Genomic DNA, 26,760 nt, shown 5'->3' on the forward strand with positions numbered 1-26,760 from the left:
TGAAGAGACACATTCACACACTGTTGATGTTTATACTAATACTCCTCCCTATCATTGTTGGTAGAATCATCTTATTTGCAATGAAGAGACACATTCATACACTGTTGATGTTTATACTAATACTCCTCCCTATCACTGATTGTAGAATCATCTAATTTGCAATGAAGAGACACATTCATACACTGTTGATGTTTATACTTATACTCCTCCCTATCACTGTTGGTAGAATCATCTAATTTGCAATGAAGAGACACATTCATACACTGTTGATGTTTATACTAATACTCCTCCCTATCACTGTTTGTAGAATCATCTAATTTGCAATGAAGAGACACATTCATACACTGTTGATGTTTATACTAATACTCCTCCCTATCACTGTTGGTAGAATCATCTAATTTGCAATGAAGAGACACATTCATACACTGTTGATGTTTATACTAATACTCCTCCCTATCACTGTTGGTAGAATCATCTTATTTGCAATGAAGAGACACATTCACACACTGTTGATGTTTATACTAATACTCCTCCCTATCACTGTTGGTAGAATCATCTAATTTGCAATGAAGAGACACATTCACACACTGTTGATGTTTAAACTAATACTCCTCCCTATCACTGTTGGTAGAATCATCTAATTTGCAATGAAGAGACACATTCACACACTGTTGATGTTTAAACTAATACTCCTCCCTATCACTGTTGGTAGAATCATCTAATTTGCAATGAAGAGACACATTCACACACTGTTGATGTTTATACTAATACTCCTCCCTATCACTGTTGGTAGAATCATCTAATTTGCAATGAAGAGACACATTCACACACTGTTGATGTTTATACTAATACTCCTCCCTATCACTGTTGGTAGAATCATCTAATTTGCAATGAAGAGACACATTCATACACTGTTGATGTTTATACTAATACTCCTCCCTATCACTGTTGGTAGAATCATCTAATTTGCAATGAAGAGACACATTCACACACTGTTGATGTTTAAACTAATACTCCTCCCTATCACTGTTGGTAGAATCATCTAATTTGCAATGAAGAGACACATTCACACACTGTTGATGTTTATACTAATACTCCTCCCTATCACTGTTGGTAGAATCATCTAATTTGCAATGAAGAGACACATTCACACACTGTTGATGTTTAAACTAATACTCCTCCCTATCACTGTTGGTAGAATCATCTAATTTGCAATGAAGAGACACATTCACACACTGTTGATGTTTATACTAATACTCCTCCCTATCACTGATTGTAGAATCATCTAATTTGCAATGAAGAGACACATTCATACACTGTTGATGTTTATACTAATACTCCTCCCTATCACTGTTGGTAGAATCATCTAATTTGCAATGAAGAGACACATTCATACACTGTTGATGTTTATACTAATACTCCTCCCTATCACTGTTGGTAGAATCATCTAATTTGCAATGAAGAGACACATTCATACACTGTTGATGTTTATACTAATACTCCTCCCTATCACTGTTGGTAGAATCATCTAATTTGCAATGAAGAGACACATTCATACACTGTTGATGTTTAAACTAATACTCCTCCCTATCACTGTTGGTAGAATCATCTAATTTGCAATGAAGAGACACATTCATACACTGTTGATGTTTAAACTAATACTCCTCCCTATCACTGTTGGTAGAATCATCTAATTTGCAATGAAGAGACACATTCATACACTGTTGATGTTTAAACTAATACTCCTCCCTATCACTGTTGGTAGAATCATCTAATTTGCAATGAAGAGACACATTCATACACTGTTGATGTTTATACTAATACTCCTCCCTATCACTGTTTGTAGAATCATCTAATTTGCAATGAAGAGACACATTCACACACTGTTGATGTTTATACTAATACTCCTCCCTATCACTGATTGTAGAATCATCTAATTTGCAATGAAGAGACACATTCATACAATGTTGATGTTTATACTAATACTCCTCCCTATCACTGTTTGTAGAATCATCTAATTTGCAATGAAGAGACACATTCATACACTGTTGATGTTTATACTAATACTCCTCCCTATCACTGTTGGTAGAATCATCTAATTTGCAATGAAGAGACACATTCATACACTGTTGATGTTTATACTAATACTCCTCCCTATCACTGTTGGTAGAATCATCTAATTTGCAATGAAGAGACACATTCATACACTGTTGATGTTTATACTAATACTCCTCCCTATCACTGATTGTAGAATCATCTAATTTGCAATGAAGAGACACATTCACACATTGTTGATGTTTATACTAATACTCCTCCCTATCACTGATTGTAGAATCATCTAATTTGCAATGAAGAGACACATTCACACACTGTTGATGTTTATACTAATACTCCTCCATATCACTGATTGTAGAATCATCTAATTTGCAATGAAGAGACACATTCACACACTGTTGATGTTTAAACTAATACTCCTCCCTATCACTGTTGGTAGAATCATCTAATTTGCAATGAAGAGACACATTCATACACTGTTGATGTTTATACTAATACTCCTCCCTATCACTGTTGGTAGAATCATCTAATTTGCAATGAAGAGACACATTCACACACTGTTGATGTTTATACTAATACTCCTCCCTATCACTGTTGGTAGAATCATCTAATTTGCAATGAAGAGACACATTCATACACTGTTGATGTTTATACTAATACTCCTCCCTATCACTGTTTGTAGAATCATCTAATTTGCAATGAAGAGACACATTCACACACTGTTGATGTTTATACTAATACTCCTCCCTATCACTGATTGTAGAATCATCTAATTTGCAATGAAGAGACACATTCATACACTGTTGATGTTTATACTTATACTCCTCCCTATCACTGTTGGTAGAATCATCTAATTTGCAATGAAGAGACACATTCATACACTGTTGATGTTTATACTAATACTCCTCCCTATCACTGTTTGTAGAATCATCTAATTTGCAATGAAGAGACACATTCATACACTGTTGATGTTTATACTAATACTCCTCCCTATCACTGTTGGTAGAATCATCTAATTTGCAATGAAGAGACACATTCATACACTGTTGATGTTTATACTAATACTCCTCCCTATCACTGATTGTAGAATCATCTAATTTGCAATGAAGAGACACATTCACACATTGTTGATGTTTATACTAATACTCCTCCCTATCACTGATTGTAGAATCATCTAATTTGCAATGAAGAGACACATTCACACACTGTTGATGTTTATACTAATACTCCTCCCTATCACTGATTGTAGAATCATCTAATTTGCAATGAAGAGACACATTCATACACTGTTGATGTTTATACTTATACTCCTCCCTATCACTGTTGGTAGAATCATCTAATTTGCAATGAAGAGACACATTCATACACTGTTGATGTTTAAACTTATACTCCCCCTATCACTTTCTGTCCTAGTCCTGCACTCATTTTGCCTGTCTTTCTACTTATTGATATCTTTTTACTTCTATCAATTGCTATTATAGCTTCCTTGTTTCGCTGTAGTCAATATGCACTTAACATTGTTGGCAATCATTTCCAACTAGGTAGTTGTCACCTCCGTTTCACATTTCTAGAGAGTCCTTCTCTTATATAGTAGTTAATAAATAATAATAAATACTTTGCTTCCTATAGCGCTATTCCAAAAATGATCATAGCGCTTAACAACAATAGAAAACAAAAACACATTGTCAAAATATTGCAGAAAATGAATACACAGTGCAAATAAAAAGATCAAAATGACCCTAGAAAATATGAGTTTTGAGATTACTTTTGAAAGTAGTAACAGTGGGAGAACCAGATAGTTAGAGGGACATTGTTCCAGAGTTTTAGTCCTTGCATGCTGAATGATCGGGCACCATATTTTCTGATTCTCCTGGGAACATAAAGAAGTATAACATCCATAAATGATCGGAGTCCCTTCCTTGATAGTGTGAATATGGAGATGAAGTTGGAGGGGTAGGTGGGTGCAAGACCATCTAAGGACTTGTAGATGTACAAAAGTGTCTTGAAAACAATCAGCTTGTCTATTGGAAGCCAATGTAGAGTAGTCAACAGTTCGGATGCAGAATGAATTTTTGGGACTTGAAAGATTTTCCGATCGGCTTTGTTCTGGAGTCGTTGCAATCGCAAGATGTCAGCCTTCCCTGCATCCAAGAAGGAGGGAGTTTGCATAGTCCAATTTCATCAGAACAAGGGCACGCATGATGGTAATGCAGGTATCTTGATCTATAGACCTCTGGATTCTTGACATGTTCCACAAAACTGGAAGTTCAATGACTTGCATAAAGATGTAACATGTGCCGACATGGTCGTGGCAGAGTCAATACCCAAATTCCGGGTTCTGGCAGATAGTGATATTTCAGTGGTTCCAATGCATATTGTGGTTCCGGTAAGATGATACATTAGTTGGGGTGGTGAGGCAAAAAAATTCAGACAACTTGAAGATGGTACTCGCAGCTTCACCAGCTATCATTGGATCAAAGCTTAAAATACCGATAACTTTTCACTTCTGACACTATGTAATATTCTTGATGATAATGATACAAGAGATGATTCAAAGAGGAGTTGTTATTGCATTGACTTCTATATTCAGAGTCTCATTGTAACACACTCATTGTTCCTAACTACTTCTACTAACATATGTCATATACAAACTCTATTCTAAACTTGAGTATGTTTTCAGGTATACTGTGATATTCTGTGATATACTGTTCATTTAGTATTGTCTTTGTACAGCAACAGGATACCTGACATATTAATAGCTTACCTCCTTTTCCAAGAAAATGATTGAATATGGCTTTCTGGCTGCTTGTATAAAGATGGTGACCAGCCTTGACTACTATTTGCTGTAAATATTTTTAGCAAATAAGAAATAACCAAGAGCACTAACAAATTTTGGAAACCTTTTAAGCTGCAGATTTAGGGGCTCTTTGGGTAAAGCATATACCCACAAATAAAAAAATAAAATCTGCTTTCTTTAAAAACTTATTCGGAGCTTGTGCCAGCTTAAGAGATTGAACCAGTGTGGGTGCATGTTCTATTTATATTGAGTAGTATTATTGTTCATTTTTTATGCGTATATTCTTATTTCTCATTGTTGTAGTTTGAATGCAAAGATTAGAGTTTGATATGACAGGTCTTGTCAGCAGACACTTGTTGTAATATTGCAATGTGAAATGAAGAGATGTTACCAATCAAGAAAGGGAACCAACCAACACAAGGAAAGTAAATGCACACAACATGCATACAGGCTATGGAGCCATGTTGTACATTAAAATGAACATTCATTAATGTACAGAAATTTATACGAAGACCTGTCTTATGTCTTTAGAATCTACGCCTCGGCAAGACTGATCGTCCCGGGTCTGCTGAAGTTAAGACACCAGAGAACGACCCGCCTCCAATTCCAAAATCAAGTGGTGACAAGAAGTCAGGCTCGGGTTCCAAATCATCGACTCTGAGTCGTTTCTTTTCCCCAAAAAGTACAACACTATCACCACCTCCTACAGATGAGGGAAAATCCAACGAGAAATCAACACCAACGCCCTCACCTAAAGCATCTCCCAAGGTGAAAAACAAGGCCAAAACAAATGATGAGAAGAAACCAGGTAACAGTTTGTAGCTGATTGATCATAAAACATGCAATCATGTTGATACTCATGGCTCATACGAAATGAAATTTGTCTTTTTTGTTCTTTCTACTTCAGAGTATGAGTAGTGAGGAGAATTGCTCTCAATGTACAAACAAACCCTAGATTTAATATACCATTATGCAGCATTTTTACTAATCCCTGTTGACGTATTTTGAAGATCTCTGATGTTTTCTTACACAATCTCTTTACATGATCAAAGGTCTGCATTCTTATACAAACCTTGAAGAAGAAGAAAAAATAATAAAAAAAGGAAGAAGGGGAGAAAAAACCTTTGGTGAATTGATTTCAGTAAAATCCTCTAATGCAGCAGTTTTGTGTTGTGTTGCCTTAATTGAGTGCAAAGACTTATACTTTCATACCTGTACTACAAGAGACTGTTAAGTGGCTTAACAAGGAATTACTTGGCATGTAATATATCATTTCTACTAAAATGGACCAATTGAATAGGACACAACTATCCATACAACGGATTACTTGATATCACTTCTGTGGTCCTCACATGGAGTAACTTGATAAAGGTACACTACTGTCCACAGAAACACTCACTTGATATCATTTCTATGATCCTAGCACAGACTTACTTCATATAGCACACTACTGTCCACAGAAGGACTATCATAATATCACTTCTATGGTCCTAACATGGAATTACTTAATGAAGGTACACTACTGTCTACAGAAACACCTACTTGATATCATTTCTATGATCCTAACACGGATACTAACACGGACTTACTTCATATGGCACACTACTGTTCCCAGAAGGACTTTCATAATACCACTTCTATGGTCCTAACATGGAATAACTTAATAAAGGTACACTACTATCCATACACAGACTTGATGTCACTGCTATGATCCTAACACAAAATAAATTAAGGTCCACAGAATCACTTACTTGATATCACTTCTTTGATGCTAACATGGACATCCTAGTATGTCACAATACTGTCCACAGAAGGACTAACTTGATATTACTTCTATGGTCCTTATGTAGAATAAATTAATAAAGGTACACTACTGTCCACAGAAACACTTACTTAATATCACTTCTTTGGTCCTCACATGGAATAACTTAATAATGGCACACTACTGTCCATACACAGACTTACTTGATATCACTTCTATGGTCCTCACATGGAATAACTTTATAATGGCACACTACTATCCATACACAGACTTACTTGATATCACTTCTATGATGCTAACACAGACTTGCTTCATATGGCACAATATTGTCCACAGAAGGACTAACTTGATATTACTTCTATGGTCCTAATGTAAAATAAATTAATAAAGGTACACTACTGTCCACAGAAACACTTACTTGATATCACTTCTTTGGTCCTCACATGGAATAACTCAATAATGGCACACTACTGTCCATACACAGACTTACCTGATATCACTTCTTTGGTCCTCACAAGGAAAAACTTGAATAATGGTTCACTACTGTCTTTACACAGACTTACTGGATATCACTTCTTTGATCCTCACAAGGAATAACTTAATAATGGCACACTACTGTCTATGCACAGACTTACTTGATATCACTTCTATGGTCCTCACATGGAATAACTTAATAATGGCACACAACTGTCTATACACAGACTTACTTGATATCACTTCGTTGGTCCTCACAAGGAAAAACTTGAATAATGGTTCACTACTGTCTATACACAGACTTACTGGATATCACTTCTTTGATCCTCACAAGGAATAACTTAATAATGGCACACTACTGTCTATGCACAGACTTACTTGATATCACTTCTATGGTCCTCACATGGAATAACTTAATAATGGCACACAACTGTCTATACACAGACTTACTTAATATCACTTCTTTGGTCCTCACAAGGAAAAACTTGAATAATGGTTCACTACTGTCTATACACAGACTTACTGGATATCACTTCTTTGGTCCTCACAAGGAATAACTTAATAATGGCACACTACTGTCTATGCACAGACTTACTTGATATCACTTCTATGGTCCTCACATGGAATAATTTAATAATGGCACACAACTGTCTATACACAGACTTACTTGATATCACTTCTTTGGTCCTCACAAGGAAAAACTTGAATAATGGTTCACTACTGTCTATACACAGACTTACTGGATATCACTTCTTTGATCCTCACAAGGAATAACTTAATAATGGCACACTACTGTCTATGCACAGACTTACTTGATATCACTTCTATGGTCCTCACATGGAATAACTTAATAATGGCACACAACTGTCTATACACAGACTTACTTGATATCACTTCTTTGGTCCTCACAAGGAAAAACTTGAATAATGGTTCACTACTGTCTATACACAGACTTACTTGATATCACTTCTTTGATCCTCACAAGGAATAACTTAATAATGGCACACTACTGTCCATACACAGACTTACTTGATATCACTTCTTTGGTCCTCACATGGAATAACTTTATAATGGCACACTACTATCCATACACAGACTAACTTGATATCACTTGTATGATGCTAACACAGACTTGCTTCATATGGCACAATATTGTCCTTAGAAGGACTTGTTTGACATCTTTTCTATGGTCCTAACACTCACTGTACAGTATTCGAAGGACTCTCTTACTTGATATTACTCTGCCTTAATGCACAAGTGTATGTGATGTTAGCTCAGTCCGTATAAGACTAATTACACATTTATCTGACATCCTGTCATCAATAACTTTTGACATTCTACTATCCACTGTTTGCATAGTTGTTTAAGTTAATAACACATCTCTTTATCTGTTGTTCTTGTCATTTTCTTTAGACCTTATACTTGCATCAAAGCTCAGTGAGGAACGAACAGCAAAGGAGGCCATTCGTAAAGAATTGAACCAGAAAAAGAAAGATATAAGGTGCAAATTAGAGCTAGGTCAACAATCTCTGATAATGCTATCAACCTGCCAACTGAATTTCTCAAACCAAGAAGAGTCCAATCGTAGATTTCTGAACATATTTATGTTAGCTGTTAATGCAATTAATAATTCAATTTGACCCATTTGCCACAGGCAGTTTTATATTTTAGTATAAATAACATGGCAAAATAAGAATCACAAAGTTTGCAATTTTCAGTTTTGTTCATGAGATGTTCAGTCAGTGAACCATATCGTTAAATGGACCTTCAACACTAATTAGCACCACAATTTGAGCAACTCAGTGTAAATAGGTGCTATTCTCAATATGAATGCTTTGATTAATTGATAGTTAAATCGCTCTTGCTATTAGTATTCAAACGTGTGTTTTTGCTGATCAGGTTTATTGTAGATTTTGTGGCTTTACAGGGTAACATGACAACAGATAGATTGAGCAAACATTAAGAGATACATAGGGCAAAACTATGGTTATTTCCTTAAAGAAGCCAGAGTAAGCAATCAGTATTTTTGTTTGTATTGTACAATGCTTTCATGTATTTATTTTTCAAGCCTAAAGAAAGCTGTTGTATTCTAGTTAAATTAAATTGTCCATTGTCAGTTACTTCATTTATGCTTCTTTATCAGAATGAAAAAATTTACACTTAAGACAGATCCTGAACGGGATGCTTGCGATCAAGAACTTCGGGCAATCCAAGCAGAGTGGAGTGAGGTGAACAACAGTTTGCTAGAATTGGAGAAGAAGATTTACATGGCCAAAGCTGGAATTGTGAGCCACGATTTTATTGCATAGCAACTGCCCATTTTACACACTTGTGTTTCTTATATTAACTCCCAGCACAGCTTTATATTGCACATGTTTGCTGATGATGGTATGTTCGTTGGTTATATGATATGTAATGTGTTCACTGCCTCCTTACCTTCTAACATATTGTAACAATTAGCATTGATAGCTATTTTGATGCATTGGTGGAATGACATTGAATGATTCCATTGCATTGTAATTTCTCCATTACAACTTACTTGTCTTCTCCATCAACAAGATTGCAAGTAGTGTTTATGGACTGAAATAGTGAGCTAATGTGAGCTAATGTTATAGCACTAACAAAAGCAATACTAACAACAAAACATACAGGATGTAACATAAGCAATACTAACAACAAATCAAACAGGATGTAACATAAGCAATACCAACAACAAATCATACAGGATGTAACATAAGCAATACCAACAACAAATCATACAGGATGTAACAGAAGCAATACTAACAACAAATCATACAGGATGTAACATAAGCAATACCAACAACAAATCATACAGGATGTAACAGAAGCAATAATAACAACAAATCATACAGGATGTAACATAAGCAATACTAACAACAAATCATACAGGATGTTACATAAGCAATACTAACAACAAATCATACAGGATGTAACAAAAGCAATTCTTACAACAAATCAAACAGGATGTAACATAAGCAATACTAACAACAAATCAAACAGGATGTAACATAAGCAATACTAACAACAAATCATACAGGATGTAACATAAGCAATACCAACAACAAATCATACAGGATGTTACATAAGCAATACTAACAACAAATCATACAGGATGTAACATAAGCAATACTAACAACAAATCATACAGGATGTAACATAAGCAATACTAACAACAAATCATACAGGATGTAGCATAATTAATACTAACAACAAATCATACAGGATGTAACATAGGCAATACTAACAACAAAACATACAGGATTTAACATAAGCAATACTAACAACAAATCATAAAGGATGTAACATAAGCAATACTAACAACAAATCATACAGGATTTAACATAAGCAATACTAACAACAAATCATACAGGATGTAACATAAGCAATACTAACAACAAATCATACAGGATGTAACATAAGCAATACTAACAACAAATCTTACAGGATATGTAACATAAGCAATACTAACAACAAATCAAACAGGATGTAACATCAGCAATACTAACAACAAATCATACAGGATGTAACATAAGCAATTCTAACAACAAATCATAAAGGATGTAACATAAGCAATACTAACAACAAATCATACAGGATGTAATATAAGCAATACTAACAACAAATCATACAAGATTTACTATAAGAAATACTAACAACAAATCATACAGGATGTAACATAAGCAATACTAACAACAAATCATACAGGATTTAACATAAACAATACTAACAACAAATCATACAGGATGTAACATAAGCAATACTAACAACAAATCATACAGGATTTAACATAAACAATACTAACAACAAATCATACAGGATGTAACATAAGCAATACTAACAACAAATCAAACAGGATGTAACATAAGCAATACTAACAACAAATCATACAGGATGTAACATAAGCAATACTAACAACAAATCAAACAGGATGTAACATAAGCAATACCAACAACAAATCATACAGGATGTTACAGAAGCAATAATAACAACAAATCATACAGGATGTAACATACTGTAAGCAATACTCACAACAAATCAAACAGGATGTAACATAAGCAATACTAACAACAAATCATACATGATGTAACATAAGCAATACTAACAACAAATCATACAGGATGTAATTACATAAGCAATACTAACAACAAATCATACAGGATGTAACATAAGCAATACCAACAACAAATCATACAGGATGTAACATAAGCAATACTAACAACAAATCAAACAGGATGTAACATACAGTAAGCAATACCAACAACAAATCATACAGGATGTTACAGAAGCAATAATAACAACAAATCATACAGGATGTAACATAAGCAATACTCACAACAAATCATACAGGATGTAACAGAAGCAATAGTAACAACAAATCATACAGGATGTAACATAAGCAATACTAACAACAAATCATACAGGATGTAATTACATAAGCAATACTAACAACAAATCATACAGGATGTAACATAAGCAATACTAACAACAAATCATACAGGATGTAACATAAGCAATACTCACAACAAATCATACAGGATGTAACATAAGCAATACTAACAACAAATCATACAGGATGTAACATAAGCAATACTCACAACAAATCAAACAGGATGTAACATAAGCAATACTAACAACAAATCAAACAGGATGTAACATAAGCAATACTAACAACAAATCATAGATGATGTAACAATAGCAATACTAACAACAAATCATACAGGATGAACATAAGCAATAGTAACAACAAATCATACAGGATGTAACATAAGCAATACTAACAACAAATCAAACAGGATGTTATAAAAGCAATACTAACAACAAATCATACAGGATGTAACATATAAGCAATACTAACAACAAATCATACAGGATGTAACATAAGCAATACTAACAACAAATCAAACAGGATGTAACATAAGCAATACTAACAACAAATCATAGATGATGTAACAATAGCAATACTAACAACAAATCATACAGGATGAACATAAGCAATAGTAACAACAAATCATACAGGATGTAACATAAGCAATACTAACAACAAATCAAACAGGATGTTATAAAAGCAATACTAACAACAAATCATACAGGATGTAACAGAAGCAATAGTAACAACAAATCATACAGGATGTAACATAAGCAATACTAACAACAAATCATACAGGATGTAATTACATAAGCAATACTAACAACAAATCATACAGGATGTAACATAAGCAATACTAACAACAAATCATACAGGATGTAACATAAGCAATACTCACAACAAATCATACAGGATGTAACATAAGCAATACTAACAACAAATCATACAGGATGTAACATAAGCAATACTCACAACAAATCAAACAGGATGTAACATAAGCAATACTAACAACAAATCAAACAGGATGTAACATAAGCAATACTAACAACAAATCATAGATGATGTAACAATAGCAATACTAACAACAAATCATACAGGATGAACATAAGCAATAGTAACAACAAATCATACAGGATGTAACATAAGCAATACTAACAACAAATCAAACAGGATGTTATAAAAGCAATACTAACAACAAATCATACAGGATGTAACATATAAGCAATACTAACAACAAATCATACAGGATGTAACATAAGCAATACTAACAACAAATCAAACAGGATGTAACATAAGCAATACTAACAACAAATCATAGATGATGTAACAATAGCAATACTAACAACAAATCATACAGGATGAACATAAGCAATAGTAACAACAAATCATACAGGATGTAACATAAGCAATACTAACAACAAATCAAACAGGATGTTATAAAAGCAATACTAACAACAAATCATACAGGATGTAACATATAAGCAATACTAACAACAAATCATACAGGATGTAACATAAGCAATACTAACAACAAATAATACAGGATGTTACAGAAGCAATAGTAACAACAAATCAAACAGGATGTAACAGAAGCAATAGTAACAACAAATCATACAGGATGTAACATAAGCAATACTAACAACAAATCATACAGGATGTAACAGAAGCAATACTAACAACAAATCATACAGGATGTAACAGAAGCAATAGTAACAACAAATCATACAGGATGTAACAGAAGCAATACTAACAACAAATCATACAGGATGTAACATAAGCAATACTAACAACAAATCATACAGGATGTAACAGAAGCAATACTAACAACAAATCATACAGGATGTAACAGAAGCAATACTAACAACAAATCATACAGGATGTAACAGAAGCAATAGTAACAACAAATCATACAGGATGTAATATAAGCAATACCAACAACAAATCATACAGGATGTAACATAAGCAATACTAACAACAAATCATACAGGATGTAACAGAAGCAATACTAACAACAAATCATACAGGATGTAACAGAAGCAATAGTAACAACAAATCATACAGGATGTAATATAAGCAATACTAACAACAAATCATACAGGATGTAACAGAAGCAATAGTAACAACAAATCATACAGGATGTAACATAAGCAATAGTAACAACAAATCATACAGGATGTAATATAAGCAATACTAACAACAAATCATACAGGATGTAACAGAAGCAATACTAACAACAAATCATACAGGATGTAACAGAAGCAATAGTAACAACAAATCATACAGGATGTAATATAAGCAATACTAACAACAAATCATACAGGATGTAACAGAAGCAATACTAACAACAAATCATACAGGATGTAACAGAAGCAATAGTAACAACAAATCATACAGGATGTAATATAAGCAATACTAACAACAAATCATACAGGATGTAACATAAGCAATACCAACAACAAATCATACAGGATGTAACAGAAGCAATTTTTATAAAACTTACTTGTCACTCTCTAGCTGTGTTTGTAAATCTTTAGATGTTTAACAAAACGTCCAGTTTCTTGAGAATTGAGAATATATAGACTGTCTGTTTTGGTGCCTCATGCATTTTATATACCTGTTTCATTCATTAAACTATAGAAAATAATATGATTAGGGAAAGTGATCTTGGCAGTAGCTTGTCCAAATATCCCAGGATGAATGAAAGAATGATATATTGTTGAATCCTTAGTAATGAACATTTTGGTATTTGCATTAGACAAGAGCACCAGAAATTTCTGGGGTTCTGACATATTCATGGACAAAGTTTACCTCAATTGCTCAATCAAGCAGGCAACTGAAAGAAAGATTTCATAACAGAATCACAAAGACTTTCTGGTAAGTAAGTGCAAAGTATCCTCAGATTATATCAGTCTAAACTTGAAGTTGATTCTGTTCCAAAGGTAGTTGACACTGTCACTTTCATGTACTAATCATTAAACTTAATAACTTTACATTCATGTTTGGGTTTTCATTTTACTGATCATTTTATATGACTTGTGAAAGGAATGATGAATCCTACAATCCTTTGACGTTCGGATGGCTATGAATGGATTTATGAGTCATTCATAACATTAATTTGGCCTGAAATTTCAATAATGAGAAAATCTATGTCCATGATTTATGATGATGACTCACTTACCAACTTGTTTAATGATGTGTTATTTGGCTCATTCAAAGGTTTGGTTATCTTATTCTTTAGGAAGTCACAATTCTTTTTTATTAACACTTCTACTCAGAAGGATGATCCAGAACAACTTGAAAGGAGCAATTCAACAGATGTTTCCAAAAGTCTGCCTCGCTCTCTGGTAATTTGGGATTGATACTTTATCAAGAGTAAAACCAAACATATTGATACCTTAGGAGCACATCATGTGTCAGCCCATTGCTATGTCTTCATTATACTGGGAAAGGCCAAGCAAAACGTAACAGAAATTGAAAGGCTGAAAACTTCCCAATTGTTAGCTCAGAATTTAAAAGGATGCCCAGGTATATGATGTATCAAATAGTTAAAATCAATTCTATGTACTCACAGACCTAGCAAACCAGTCATAAGTTTTCAACACTAACATCTCAGGAGGGAGCAAGGGGATTTAGGACAGTGTTAGAAAAATATGGAAATGCTTCCAAATAATGCATGTTGACATTGATATAGGCAACTAATAGCAATAAGTAGCTTAATTTCAATCTTAAGACAGCACATTGCAGTGTTAAGCGGTACGCAGGATTGATAAAAGTACTAGTTGCAATAGTAGTAGGCCAAGCAACTAATATGAGATCTCCAGCTGGCTAAGTTATGTTTTGATGCAAGTATTTAAGAGCTCTTCTTCTTTCAAGTTATTATGTTACAGTGGGTGGTAAACATACCTTGTGTAAACAAGTGTTGTCTGCTGCAAAATGTATGTAAAGAAGTAGCTTGCTCGACCCATTTATTTCCCTGTATGTAGGATACTAGGGCCAAGGATCCTTTACAATTTTAAACTAAACAGCATCCACTGTGCGATTTCTGCTAGCAATGCATATACTTGTAGACGCTGGCCGGAGTTAAATTAAAGTTAATATCGGGGACCTGCCACTGGCAGTCACACTTGGAAAACTATAAAGTAAACGAAATAATATAATAAAGACGACACAGTCCGTGCGTTACTTTAACAAAATATATATATCCGTATGCTCTGGTGGTCTACAAAGAAGTCCTTACCTCAGTCTACAGAGGCAAGACTTTTACATAGTTCATTGCACATTGTGAATTGGGTATAAATAGTTGGCATGCTTTTAAAGTAGTTAGTCAAATTAGCTAGTTGCCTTTAACCCAGTCGCTTATAATTAAATGCAGTTTTCAGTTGTTATTTTACTTTCTACATACTTAATCGATTGCAAGTGGCTCCTTCATATAACCTCATTTGCATGTTTCATCATCTCAGAGGAAATTAGCGGCTAGGCCGTTTGTTAAATAATTTTCATACTGTCGAGTACATTCAATGTTTAAGTCATTCAGTTTATGAAACTGAGAGAAGTGTTGAAGTACACAACAATGCCCCCCCCCTCCCCTCCTCTTCCCCTCCAAAAAACAAAACAAGGATGCAAGTTAAAACCAGGATATATTATTGTATTGAGTTAGTACACCTGCCACAGATTTATATATTCATTGCAATTGAGTTGACTTCATGCTTGAGTACAACCTGATAGATACCCAGGAAGGATTGGGATTTACAAACCCTTCTATTTTTCTCTACAAATACTGATTTTAAGGATATGGGTTGTTTACCAACTTAATATTCATCAATGTGCTTTATCAATAAATTCTTAGGTTGTCAGCTTTGCAATGTCATCTTTCAGATAATCGTTTCTCATCAACAAGCATTTGCTTTACGTTTTCCTCAAATGCTTACAATTTTGCAATTCTAGAATAAACGAGTTTCGGTGGCCAATAGAGCTTCTGCTTACAATCGCATGTCTTCGATTGAAAATGGCACAATTGGCGACCAAGGCAGAATTTCATCTGGATCCGTTCAGAACATGAAATCTGTAAGTTCTATAGCATTACTAGTAAACATCTATCAGGTGTTAGCTATACAATACTCATGTATACATGGATGAGTTAATATGCATCTTTCAATATAAACACTTTATCCAGAAGTATCTAATGTTATGCAGATTCATAGGAAAGGCAGGGATCAAATACAATTAATATTATTCAGTAACCTCAAAACTCTCTAATATTTGATTTTTAAGTTAACTGCTTTCTGTTTGACTGAATGCGCTCACTTTGAACATTGGCTCCTAAGGCCTTACCACAATACACAGTAAGACGCTATTGATTAGGTAATATGCTTGAAATTCCATATTGATGACGTCAGAGGAACAACTCTCGTAACAAAGTCATTTTCCGTGTGGTAGACTCCCCGTGGAAAAAGTTCAGCTGTTGTTGCTAGGGCTACAACTTTAGAAAGCCTTGCAGTTTCCTATAAGCCCAATGCAGTTTAAAATATTTACAAGGTACCTGAAGATCATAGTTAGGAAAAGTCAAGAGTTCTCTTTTCTTAAAATTTTCATTAAAAGAAGACCTAGGCTACGCTAAACAAGCACACTAAAGCTAGGCCTAGTGTACGCTTAAGTAACAGTAACAATGTAGGCTGACTAACGTAAAGCATACATCATGCCTTGCCAGACTTAGGCTTACTTCATATCCAATCAAAATGGAATGTTCCCTGCGTGGCCACAGATGTCGTTCCTTATTACTAAGGTGGCTCTTAGTACTGCTTTATTATGGCAATTGGTTTCAAACTCTGTTTTGACTGTTAAACAGCCTTCTGGGGATGAAAGAGCATTTGCAAAACTATCCACTTTGTGGCAACGAACATACTCCACCTGCGTAGGCATTATCGCAGCTGCCACAAGATCCTCTTCTTCCCTGTTTACTCTTACGTTTTAACTGCCTGTAAATCCTCTGCTGTTAATATCAGAACAAAATCGTAAGGCTGCAGCCCTGCCATTGAGCCTTCTTTGATTTCTTTCGTTTTTGGTGAGAAATTCTAATGAAATTGTTGTTTACTGACTGTGCATTAGGACAGCGTTTGTACGGAGAGGCGCTACTGCTCGATTGAGTTGTTTCTCTCTGACGTCATCAATATGGCATTTCAAGCATATTACGTAACCAATGCCAGCTTATTGTGTATTGTGGTGAGGCCTTAAGAGCCAATTGTCAAAGCGAGCCTATTCAGTCAACAGGAAGAGGTTAACTTAAAAATCGATTATTAAAGGATTGGTTCAGGTGTTTGACATGTCTATTTGGTATGAAAGAGCACAAAAAGAACAGTGAAGAAACTACCATGATAGCATGCTCTGTTAAGGAGATATGACACTTTGAAGATATCAAAATTTCTTTGAAAACGACTGGTGTAGAAAGACTTACTGTGAGGGTGTGACGTCACATCCTCACTTCCTTAACATTTGTGAATATATTTCTTTAAAAATTATTTACATTTTTTAACACATTTGAAAATAATATAATCAAAAATTCTTCAGATGTTTAATCTCAAATACTTCCTTTGACAAATATGAGATCTCCTGACATATCTTTTGGTTGAAAGTCATGAAATCTCACAAAATATTTAGAGAAAAAAACAAAGACTTTTTATGAATGTGAGGATGTGACATCACAGCTAGTCAGATTTCAGCAGTTTCTACACAATCTGATAAAACTTTACACTTGAATATCTCTTTAACCGAAAAAGATATTTGAACAGTTCTTTCACCATTGTGCTTCTTTTATTGTCCTCTTTCATATTACATAAACATGTTTGACAACTGAACCAATCCTTTAAGAGAATTTTGAGGTTACTGAATAATACAAATTGTCTTTGATCTCTGCCTTCATTAATCCTTTAAATCTCTTTGTCTTCTGCTTGTGATCTGTTGAGTATACAAACAGTTTTGTGAAAAGTATGTTCAAAAGTTTTGTTATTATTTGTTTACAGCTAGTTAGAAAGTTAATGGTAATGGAGGTTCATGATAAAGGACTAATAAAAGTCACTACAGAGTGTTTAAATTGTTTCCCCCAAATACAATGAAATATTTTGAGTTATTGTTAAGGTTATGGTGTATGCAATTTTACAGTGCGAGGGCTATTGTGGATTTCTGATAAAAGCAATCTTACGTTTTGTGAAAGCTGGTAAACCTTGCCCAAGTTTAAGGTGTAGGTATGTCTTGTAAACTGGTAACTCAAAAAGTACATGGTGGATCAATGATGCATAATACTAATTCACATGTGGTATGTGGATACCTCATAGTGAGTACAGAAAGCTTGTTGTGTTTCGTTGAGTTCAAAGGTCACTAAAAGTCAATATATGAATATATGCATATAAAAACCTTGCTGATCACTCAAATCAGCAATGGTGAAAACTTGGAAAATATCATTTGAAATATTCTCATATGAAACACGGGATCACTGAGCCAGAATACTTGCTGGTTTGCTTTCCTTTGCTCCTTTATTGCTCAAATATTCAAAACAACAGTATCAAGTTTTTGTTCATGGTTGTGTGATATGTATTAACAAACAATTTCTTATGAAACTCTTCCTAATTGCTCTCTTAGTTATGTGGAATAAATATGTGCTGTATATACATAGTGTGTACACAGCAAAGAAACAGGTAGTGATTGCCACCAATAAATGGCTGGATAGCTCACAGGTATGGTACAGGACAGGTAACTGGGTCAAGATTTTAATACTGCAGATTTTGTCTGCTTTTGAGCATGGTTATATTGACTTTCTGCATGTTTTGCATATAGTTTGAGTGAGCATCAACTTTGACCTTGGCATGTTAAGATAGTATTTTGCTTGTTCACAACTAAACTGTGACTGCTTGGCCTTCTTTTTATAAATCAATATGTTAGACATACTTCCATGTTAGAAATTCACTTAAATGATTTGATTTTGCAATTTTCACATCTAAAGCAGTGTGTAGAATTGGAAGTAATTCCAACCAGTGTCATGTTGGTTGCATCACAGGTGACACATTGATTTTGTTTTTCTTCAGTTATTTCAAGGCAATTGACCCATGAACATTCAGGAAGTGTCAGACAGGATATCAATGAGCAGATGCAACTAGGGAGTGATGATGATGATGATGATGATGACAATGATGATGATGACAATGATGATGATGATGATGATGGTGTCTTTACAATGATTGAATGACTATGCAATTTCATCTGGTCTTTCACCAGCAGCATGATTCCATTAGTGTTAGATACCACAGAGCCAATTAAAAATATTATCTATGTAGTGTAAAACATCATTAATAAACAAAGTGTAAATATATATGCAAATGTCCCTCTATGGGATTTTATAAGATTTAATGATTTATTTATGACAGAAACCTGGTACATGTCGTGAATTCTGTAGTTTAAACTTCTGAGTTCTTTAAACTCCAGATAAGCTTTGCTCATCCAGGCAGTCTAGGTTTCCAATGATAGTTGGTCAGATATCCAGATTACATTACAGTATAAATGTTTAACAGTTTCAAATTACCCCTAAATCATTCTGACACATTGTGGACTGTTGACAATTAAAAGCCTGTGGCAAATCAAGTTCAACAGAGAATGACAATTAAACAATGTTTAAATAATGTTCAACAGAGAGTGACAATTAAACAATGTTTAAATAATGTTCAACATAGAGTGACAATTAAACAATGTTTAAATAATGTTCAACATAGAGTGACAATTAAACAATGTTTAAATAATGTTCAACAGAGAGTGACAATTAAACAATGTATAAATAATGTTCAACAGAGAGTGACAATTAAGCAATGTATAAATAATGTTCAACAGAGAGTGACAATTAAGCAATGTTTAAATAATGTTCAACAGAGAGTGACAATTAAACAATGTTTAAATAATGTTCAACAGAGAGTGACAATTAAACAATGTTTAAATAATGTTCAACAGAGAGTGACAATTAAACAATGTTTAAATAATGTTCAACAGAGAGTGACAATTAAACAATGTTTAAATAATGTTCAACAGAGAGTGACAATTAAACAATGTTTAAATAATGTTCAACAGAGAGTGACAATTCAACAATGTTTAAATAATGTTCAACAGAGAGTGACAATTAAACCATGTTTAAATAATGTTCAACAGAGAGTGACAATTAAACCATGTTTAAATAATGTTCAACAGAGAGTGACAATTAAGCAATGTTTAAATAATGTTCAACAGAGAGTGACAATTAAACAATGTTTAAATAAAGTTCAACAGAGAGTGACAATTAAACAATGTTTAAATAACGTTCAACAGAGAGTGACAATTAAACAATGTTTAAATAAAGTTCAACAGAGAGTGACAATTAAACAATGTTTAAATAACGTTCAACAGAGAGTGACAATTAAGCAATGTTTAAATAATGTTCAACAGAGAGTGACAATTAAACAATGTTGAAATAATGTTCAACAGAGAGTGACAATTAAGCAATGTTTAAATAATGTTCAACAGAGAGTGACAATTAAACAATGTTTAAATAATGTTCAACAGAGAGTGACAATTAAACAATGTTTAAATAATGTTCAACAGAGAGTGACAATTAAACAATGTTTAAATTAAGTTCAACAGAGAGTGACAATTAAACAATGTTTAAATAATGTTCAACAGAGAGTGACAATTAAACAATGTTTAAATAATGTTCAACAGAGAGTGACAATTAAACAATGTTTAAATAATGTTCAACAGAGAGTGACAATTAAACAATGTTTAAATAAAGTTCAACAGAGAGTGACAATTAACAATGTTTATTGAAATTTGAACTGGGGTGATCATTATTATACTTCCTATCTATATAGTAGCTACTACTGATCACAACCCTGTGCTTATTTGCTTGTAACGACTTAATGCAGTGACTAAGCATATTGAGAGTAGAGTAATTTTACCATATATTTCTGTATGTTACAGTAAACCAAACATAGGAATGATAGGAGCACTTCCTTAATTTTAGCCTTTCTTCCTGTTCGCTATAAATAGAATGATAAATGGTCACCAAAATTCACAACCTCGACATGTAACAAGAATAGAGTCGCATATAGAGCTCAATATAGTCAGCTGATGTAAGCCTTATTTTTATCTTGTGACTGATTAAAATTGGTGATTACGACAGAAAAACTAGCTGTTGTTACATATAAGAGAAAGTAAAAGTGGTTGTTGTTATTCCAAAGATGAAGTCATTGGTCCATTTGATAAATTTCATCTCACTTTTGAAGTATCAAATTGTCATATGGAGAAAGTGTTTATTTATATGATGTCATGGAGTTAATGGGGTTAATGGGGTTAAATTCAGATCCTTTATACCTTTGTTTATCATTAATAGTTGATTCAAGTGTAGATGATGTCATGGAGAATGGGGTTAAATTCAGATCCTTTATACCTTTGTTTATCATTAATAGAGGATTCAAGTGTAGATGATGTCATGGAGATTGGGGTTAAATGCAGATCCTTTATACCTTTGTTTATCATTAATAGTTTATTCAAGTGTAGATGGTGTCATGGAGATTGGGGTTAAATGCAGATCCTTTATACCTTTGTTTATCATTAATAGAGGATTCAAGTGTAGATGATGTCATGGAGATTGGGGTTAAATGCAGATCCTTTATACCTTTGTTTATCATTAATAGTTTATTCAAGTGTAGATGGTGTCATGGAGATTGGGGTTAAATGCAGATCCTTTATACCTTTGTTTATCATTAATAGAGGATTCAAGTGTAGATGATGTCATGGAGATTGGGGTTAAATGCAGATCCTTTATACCTTTGTTTATCATTAATAGTTTATTCAAGTGTAGATGGTGTCATGGAGATTGGGGTTAAATGCAGATCCTTTATACCTTTGTATATCGTTAATAGTTGATTCAAGTGTAGATGATGTCATGGAGATTGGGGTTAAATTCAGATCTTTTATACCAAAGTTTGTCTTTAATAGTTGATTCAAGTGCAGATGGTTAGTTGTTTATAGTGTTCCCTTTTATCTGAGTGACTCAATTAACTGGTGGTATTTGTTTCTTCTAAACATAGAGAGTATTGATTGCCTGATAATGATTTGAATAATCAATTTTAATTACTTCAGAAACAACACCAAAGTTAAACTCAATAACAAGTTATGAAAGAAATTAGAAGATGGGAACACCGGTAATGGGGAAACCTGCAGATGTTAGTTATTTTTCTAATAAAGTTCTCTGATTTATGCACATTGAATAAATTTACTGTCAAGTAAATTAATGATATTATTAAAAAGTGAATATTTCAGTATCTCTTTAATACAAATATTTCAATTTTTTATATTTTATGATCATGGTAAAGTAAATGTTTAATGGGTACATTTAAATGAAATAAAACTATTTGGTAGCATATTATTTGTTGTGAGATGTGTTTTGAGAGTATCATCATTGAATTTATCCCCCCCCCCCCCCAATTACCGTATTGAGAATGTTGAGGAACTTCTTCCCACACCCCCTCTCCATCCCCTTTCCCAATGATCCGATCTACTAGATGAACCATTTGCTTTGGGAGTAAGAGAGAATTCCTTTGTACCTAGGGTTTCGGTCCTTATAGTAAGTACAGGTATCTTGGTGACCCATTAATTGTCTGTCTATGGTTGCCTATGATAGGGGGAAAGAATATTCATACAAATTGGTCGAATGTGTACTAATATTCTTATGATGAAGCCCTTTGGTGACTGCAGCTTCCAACTTACAGCCCTCACTTGTGGAACTCGCTTCCGGTTCAGTTAAGACCATTCGACTCTCTCGGAACAGTTTAACAATTTTCTTCTACTAAAGTGTCATTAATTTTCATTTTAACTTGGCACTTGTAAAGCGCATTGAGCAAGATGTTAAGGTTGGATTCTGTACTATAAGACTTGGCGCATATGCGTACTTTTACTTCTAGAGAAACTTGCATTAGACACCTCAACATCGGGTGAGGAATTTACAGTATTATCATCGCAATGAATGTACATGGTATGTTTCCTACTACAACATCGCACACTACAATTAGAGCGCTTGTCACAATCACTAGTTCAGTTCAGTTTCAATCACAAATTTGGGCAAAATATCAGCAAAACGGTGGAAAATATGCCAAATTCGATTGACTGTCTGATACGGAAACATACAAATCCACACACAAATCTTAGGCATCGGCGATTTGGCCGATAGCTGAGGAAAGCATCAGCCAAAGGGGTTCAAAATATGACAGAAAAACACAGAAAAATATGTCCATTGACCCCTTTTATAGTTTCTTTTCCAACGAAAACGTGCCGTTTCAAAAAAAAGGGTACACCTCTTCTAAGTTCTGTACATCAGTGCAGCGGGCCCCCTTTGGTCGGGGCCCCTGGGTTTGCCCCGTCCGAGCCCATAGGCGTTACGCCGCTGAACTCGTGTATTCACCGCTCTGTAATTAGGTGCGAGTTTCCAAACCGGTTTTCTAATATGGACCTAGCTTTAGTATAACCGCAACTACCTCCAACTAACTGGCAACTCCTAATGGCCTCTTTAGCAGAGCCCGACGAATATTGCATTAACCTAGATAGCTTTAAATCGTTGTCCTCGTATACCTAATCAACATTAGCCTCAAAAGCCCTTATGAATTGATGATAATGTAACGGATTGCCATGAAATATTTGCAATATAACCTTAGGTAAGTTCAATAAATGTGAAATTGTTTACAGGATAAATCTGCGTTTTGATTATTCGTAAGAGATTGATCCTTACGTTTTACTACAGCAGGTTTCATTGGCTTGAACTAAATTTTGAGCGGCAATATAATCTTTCTGCTTGTCACAAAAATAATTGTCACTCTCGTTAATGTCCTTCTCAACAGTAAGCGTCTCATAGTAGGCTACTTGTCGTGGGCCAATGTAAACACTTTGAAAAGATCTTTCAATAATCTTGCATGATCGTTAATATCGTCCACGTTACCTTCTGCGATATACTGCCTGACCCGATTAATCACCTGAGTCAAGGGCGGCGGAAGCACTTTTAATCTGGGGGGCACCGACGTCGAAGGGCACTTTGCAGAAATTCGATTGGCCTGATGCAGCCTGATATTTAGTACCCTTTATAACTCTTATTGTATTATCTTATTTGCGTATACACATCACTCCATCAACGCGTGTGGCGGAGCTAGGGGTATTGGTCAGGGGCCGAGAATGGTCTGTAGGCCGGGGACGCTTTCGACACTATCTAAGCGGAGCGCCACCACAGGTTGGCGCGGAGCGTAGTGAATTTTTTTGAGTAAAGATACTCCCTAGATCGCCGGAAATGACCCTTTCCGGGCCTTGCTAATTTGCAGATAAACGAAGAATAAATAGGTGTCATCGCCATTTTGTCAGAAAATTACACCAGCAAAATGTGACAAATGTCAATAGGTATTTGAGAGCGCAATAAAAAAGTCAATAATCGCGAATAAGTAAGAAGTGGTAAACAGCTGAAAAGGGCGCCAGCAGTCAGTTTGAGTCCGTCAGGGGGGCATCCGCCCCCTCTGACTGTATGGACGCTCCGTCACTGCCCCCACCCCTCAAGGAAAAACTGCATACTAGCACTGCAATATCCAATGTGCAAATTGGAAACAAGGAACAAGTTTGAAAAAGTTTTCTTTCCGAGACAAAATGAGGTGAAATCATTATAAAGTCCAAGTCCATGCACACGCGATCGATACATGCATGAAAGCAAATGAAATATGTCAAAATACGAAAGGATGCGGTAGGTTATGGGATATTAAAACTAAACTCATTATTCATAGTAGGCCATAAATGGCTTCTGCTTATTACAAAGTCACAATGTAATATAGCAATGTATTTTTGGAAATGCATTACGATTTTTTTGACAAATTGAATATGCATAATGGCACTCACCAGAATGTGAGAAGCCTTGTGGTAGTAAACATTTGAGTTTGACACACAGAAATTCATTAATACTTCTAAATTAGGATTAGATCTCTTACTGAAATATCGCTGACCTAATAAGGTGATCAAGAGTAAAAAAAATTATGTAGAAAAAGGGCACATTTTTAACCTGAGGAAAAGTGGGGGGCACGTGCCCCCTGTGCCCCGGTTCCGCCGCCCTTGACCTGAGTTGTCACTTTGTGCCGACGCACTGGCCCCAGCACGACATACAGGGACTTACAGCGGATTTCTGGGGTTTACGGCGGATTTCTGGGGTTTACGGCTTCTCTATGCTACCTTGGATTTCTTTCTTTTTTTTAAGGAAAAGAGTCGCCCAGGAAAGAACCTCGTCACGAAAACCAAACTACCGAACGACTGATCCGCTCTCAACTCCAGTCCCCATGCATCGGGACTGTGACTGTGCTTCAACCGCACATGCGATACCACTCTGAACTAGGAGAAGAATGAAGCATGTAACTCACATAATACGTAAGTATGCAAACCAGGGAGGCGGGTATGAAAAGTCACACCCTCAACACCATTGGGCGAGGGCAGCAGTGACCTTTGCCCGACCTCGACCCAACGGAAATTTCCCTTTTAACGGAGGGTGTAGACTAGGGGATACCTCCTCCAAAACACTTCCCCACAGGCAAAAACTGGAGGAACCTGGGAACCTATATATGGCAGAAAAGTTGGAATACCAGATTGAAAAGTTAAAACCTGAAATTGATGGAATAACACGCTTCATAACCCATTGATGGTTTCTTCATTTTGGAAACGCTAATTTCAAGTGAAACGATTGGTTTCGATGATAATCATAATCAATGCAGTCATGATGGCGTGTCTGTGTGTTATGCCAAGCTAGTAAACACGATATTCCAAGATGGGAACAATAGATTCTTTCATTCTTCATATGTTGATAGGTCATATTGAAAGGAAGAACCCTATTGTTTTTTTTTGTGGAGGTCAAAAGTCATCTGAAGTCACCAGACGTCTAAAAATGAAAACTTGTAAATATGATATCTCAAGATAGAAATCATGGATACTGTTCATACTTAGTATGTAAATATGTCACATTGTAGAGGTCAAAGGTCATCTGAGGTCACCAGAGGTAAACATTGAAAACAGTGTAAACACGATAATTCAAGTTAGGTTTAATTTCATACTTGTGGTTTGGGTGCATTATAGTAATAGAATATCTCTACTGTTTTTGGTGGAAGTCAAAGGTCATCTGTAGTCACCAGAGGTCAAATGCTGCAAACCTTACAAACACTATATCTCAAGATATGAAGCATGGATACTTCTCATATTTATCATGTT

The 26,760-nt window shown here is 34.8% G+C and overlaps 1 protein-coding gene across 9 annotated transcripts in view; it reads left to right on the forward strand.

The window, feature by feature from the left end:
• Positions 1 to 22,912, forward strand: part of LOC139975631 (uncharacterized) — a 101,737-nt gene extending 78,825 nt beyond the window's left edge. For 6 of the 9 annotated variants that reach the window (XM_071983691.1, XM_071983696.1, XM_071983693.1 and 3 more), the window contains 6 exons: positions 5,384 to 5,660; positions 8,502 to 8,589; positions 9,232 to 9,373; positions 14,751 to 14,819; positions 16,420 to 16,539; positions 19,551 to 22,912. In XM_071983691.1, coding sequence (XP_071839792.1) covers positions 5,384 to 5,660; positions 8,502 to 8,589; positions 9,232 to 9,373; positions 14,751 to 14,819; positions 16,420 to 16,539; positions 19,551 to 19,568 — 714 coding nt within the window. In that variant the 3' untranslated portion in view covers positions 19,569 to 22,912. The remainder of the gene's footprint in view (positions 1 to 5,383; positions 5,661 to 8,501; positions 8,590 to 9,231; positions 9,374 to 14,750; positions 14,820 to 16,419; positions 16,540 to 19,550) is intronic. The other 3 variants (XM_071983692.1, XM_071983694.1, XM_071983697.1) reach the window with 3 other exon arrangements.
• Positions 22,913 to 26,760: the final 3,848 nt, after the last annotated feature.

Source organism: Apostichopus japonicus, chromosome 11 (assembly GCF_037975245.1).
Source record: "Apostichopus japonicus isolate 1M-3 chromosome 11, ASM3797524v1, whole genome shotgun sequence".
Classification (NCBI taxonomy): Eukaryota; Metazoa; Echinodermata; class Holothuroidea; order Aspidochirotida; family Stichopodidae; genus Apostichopus; species Apostichopus japonicus.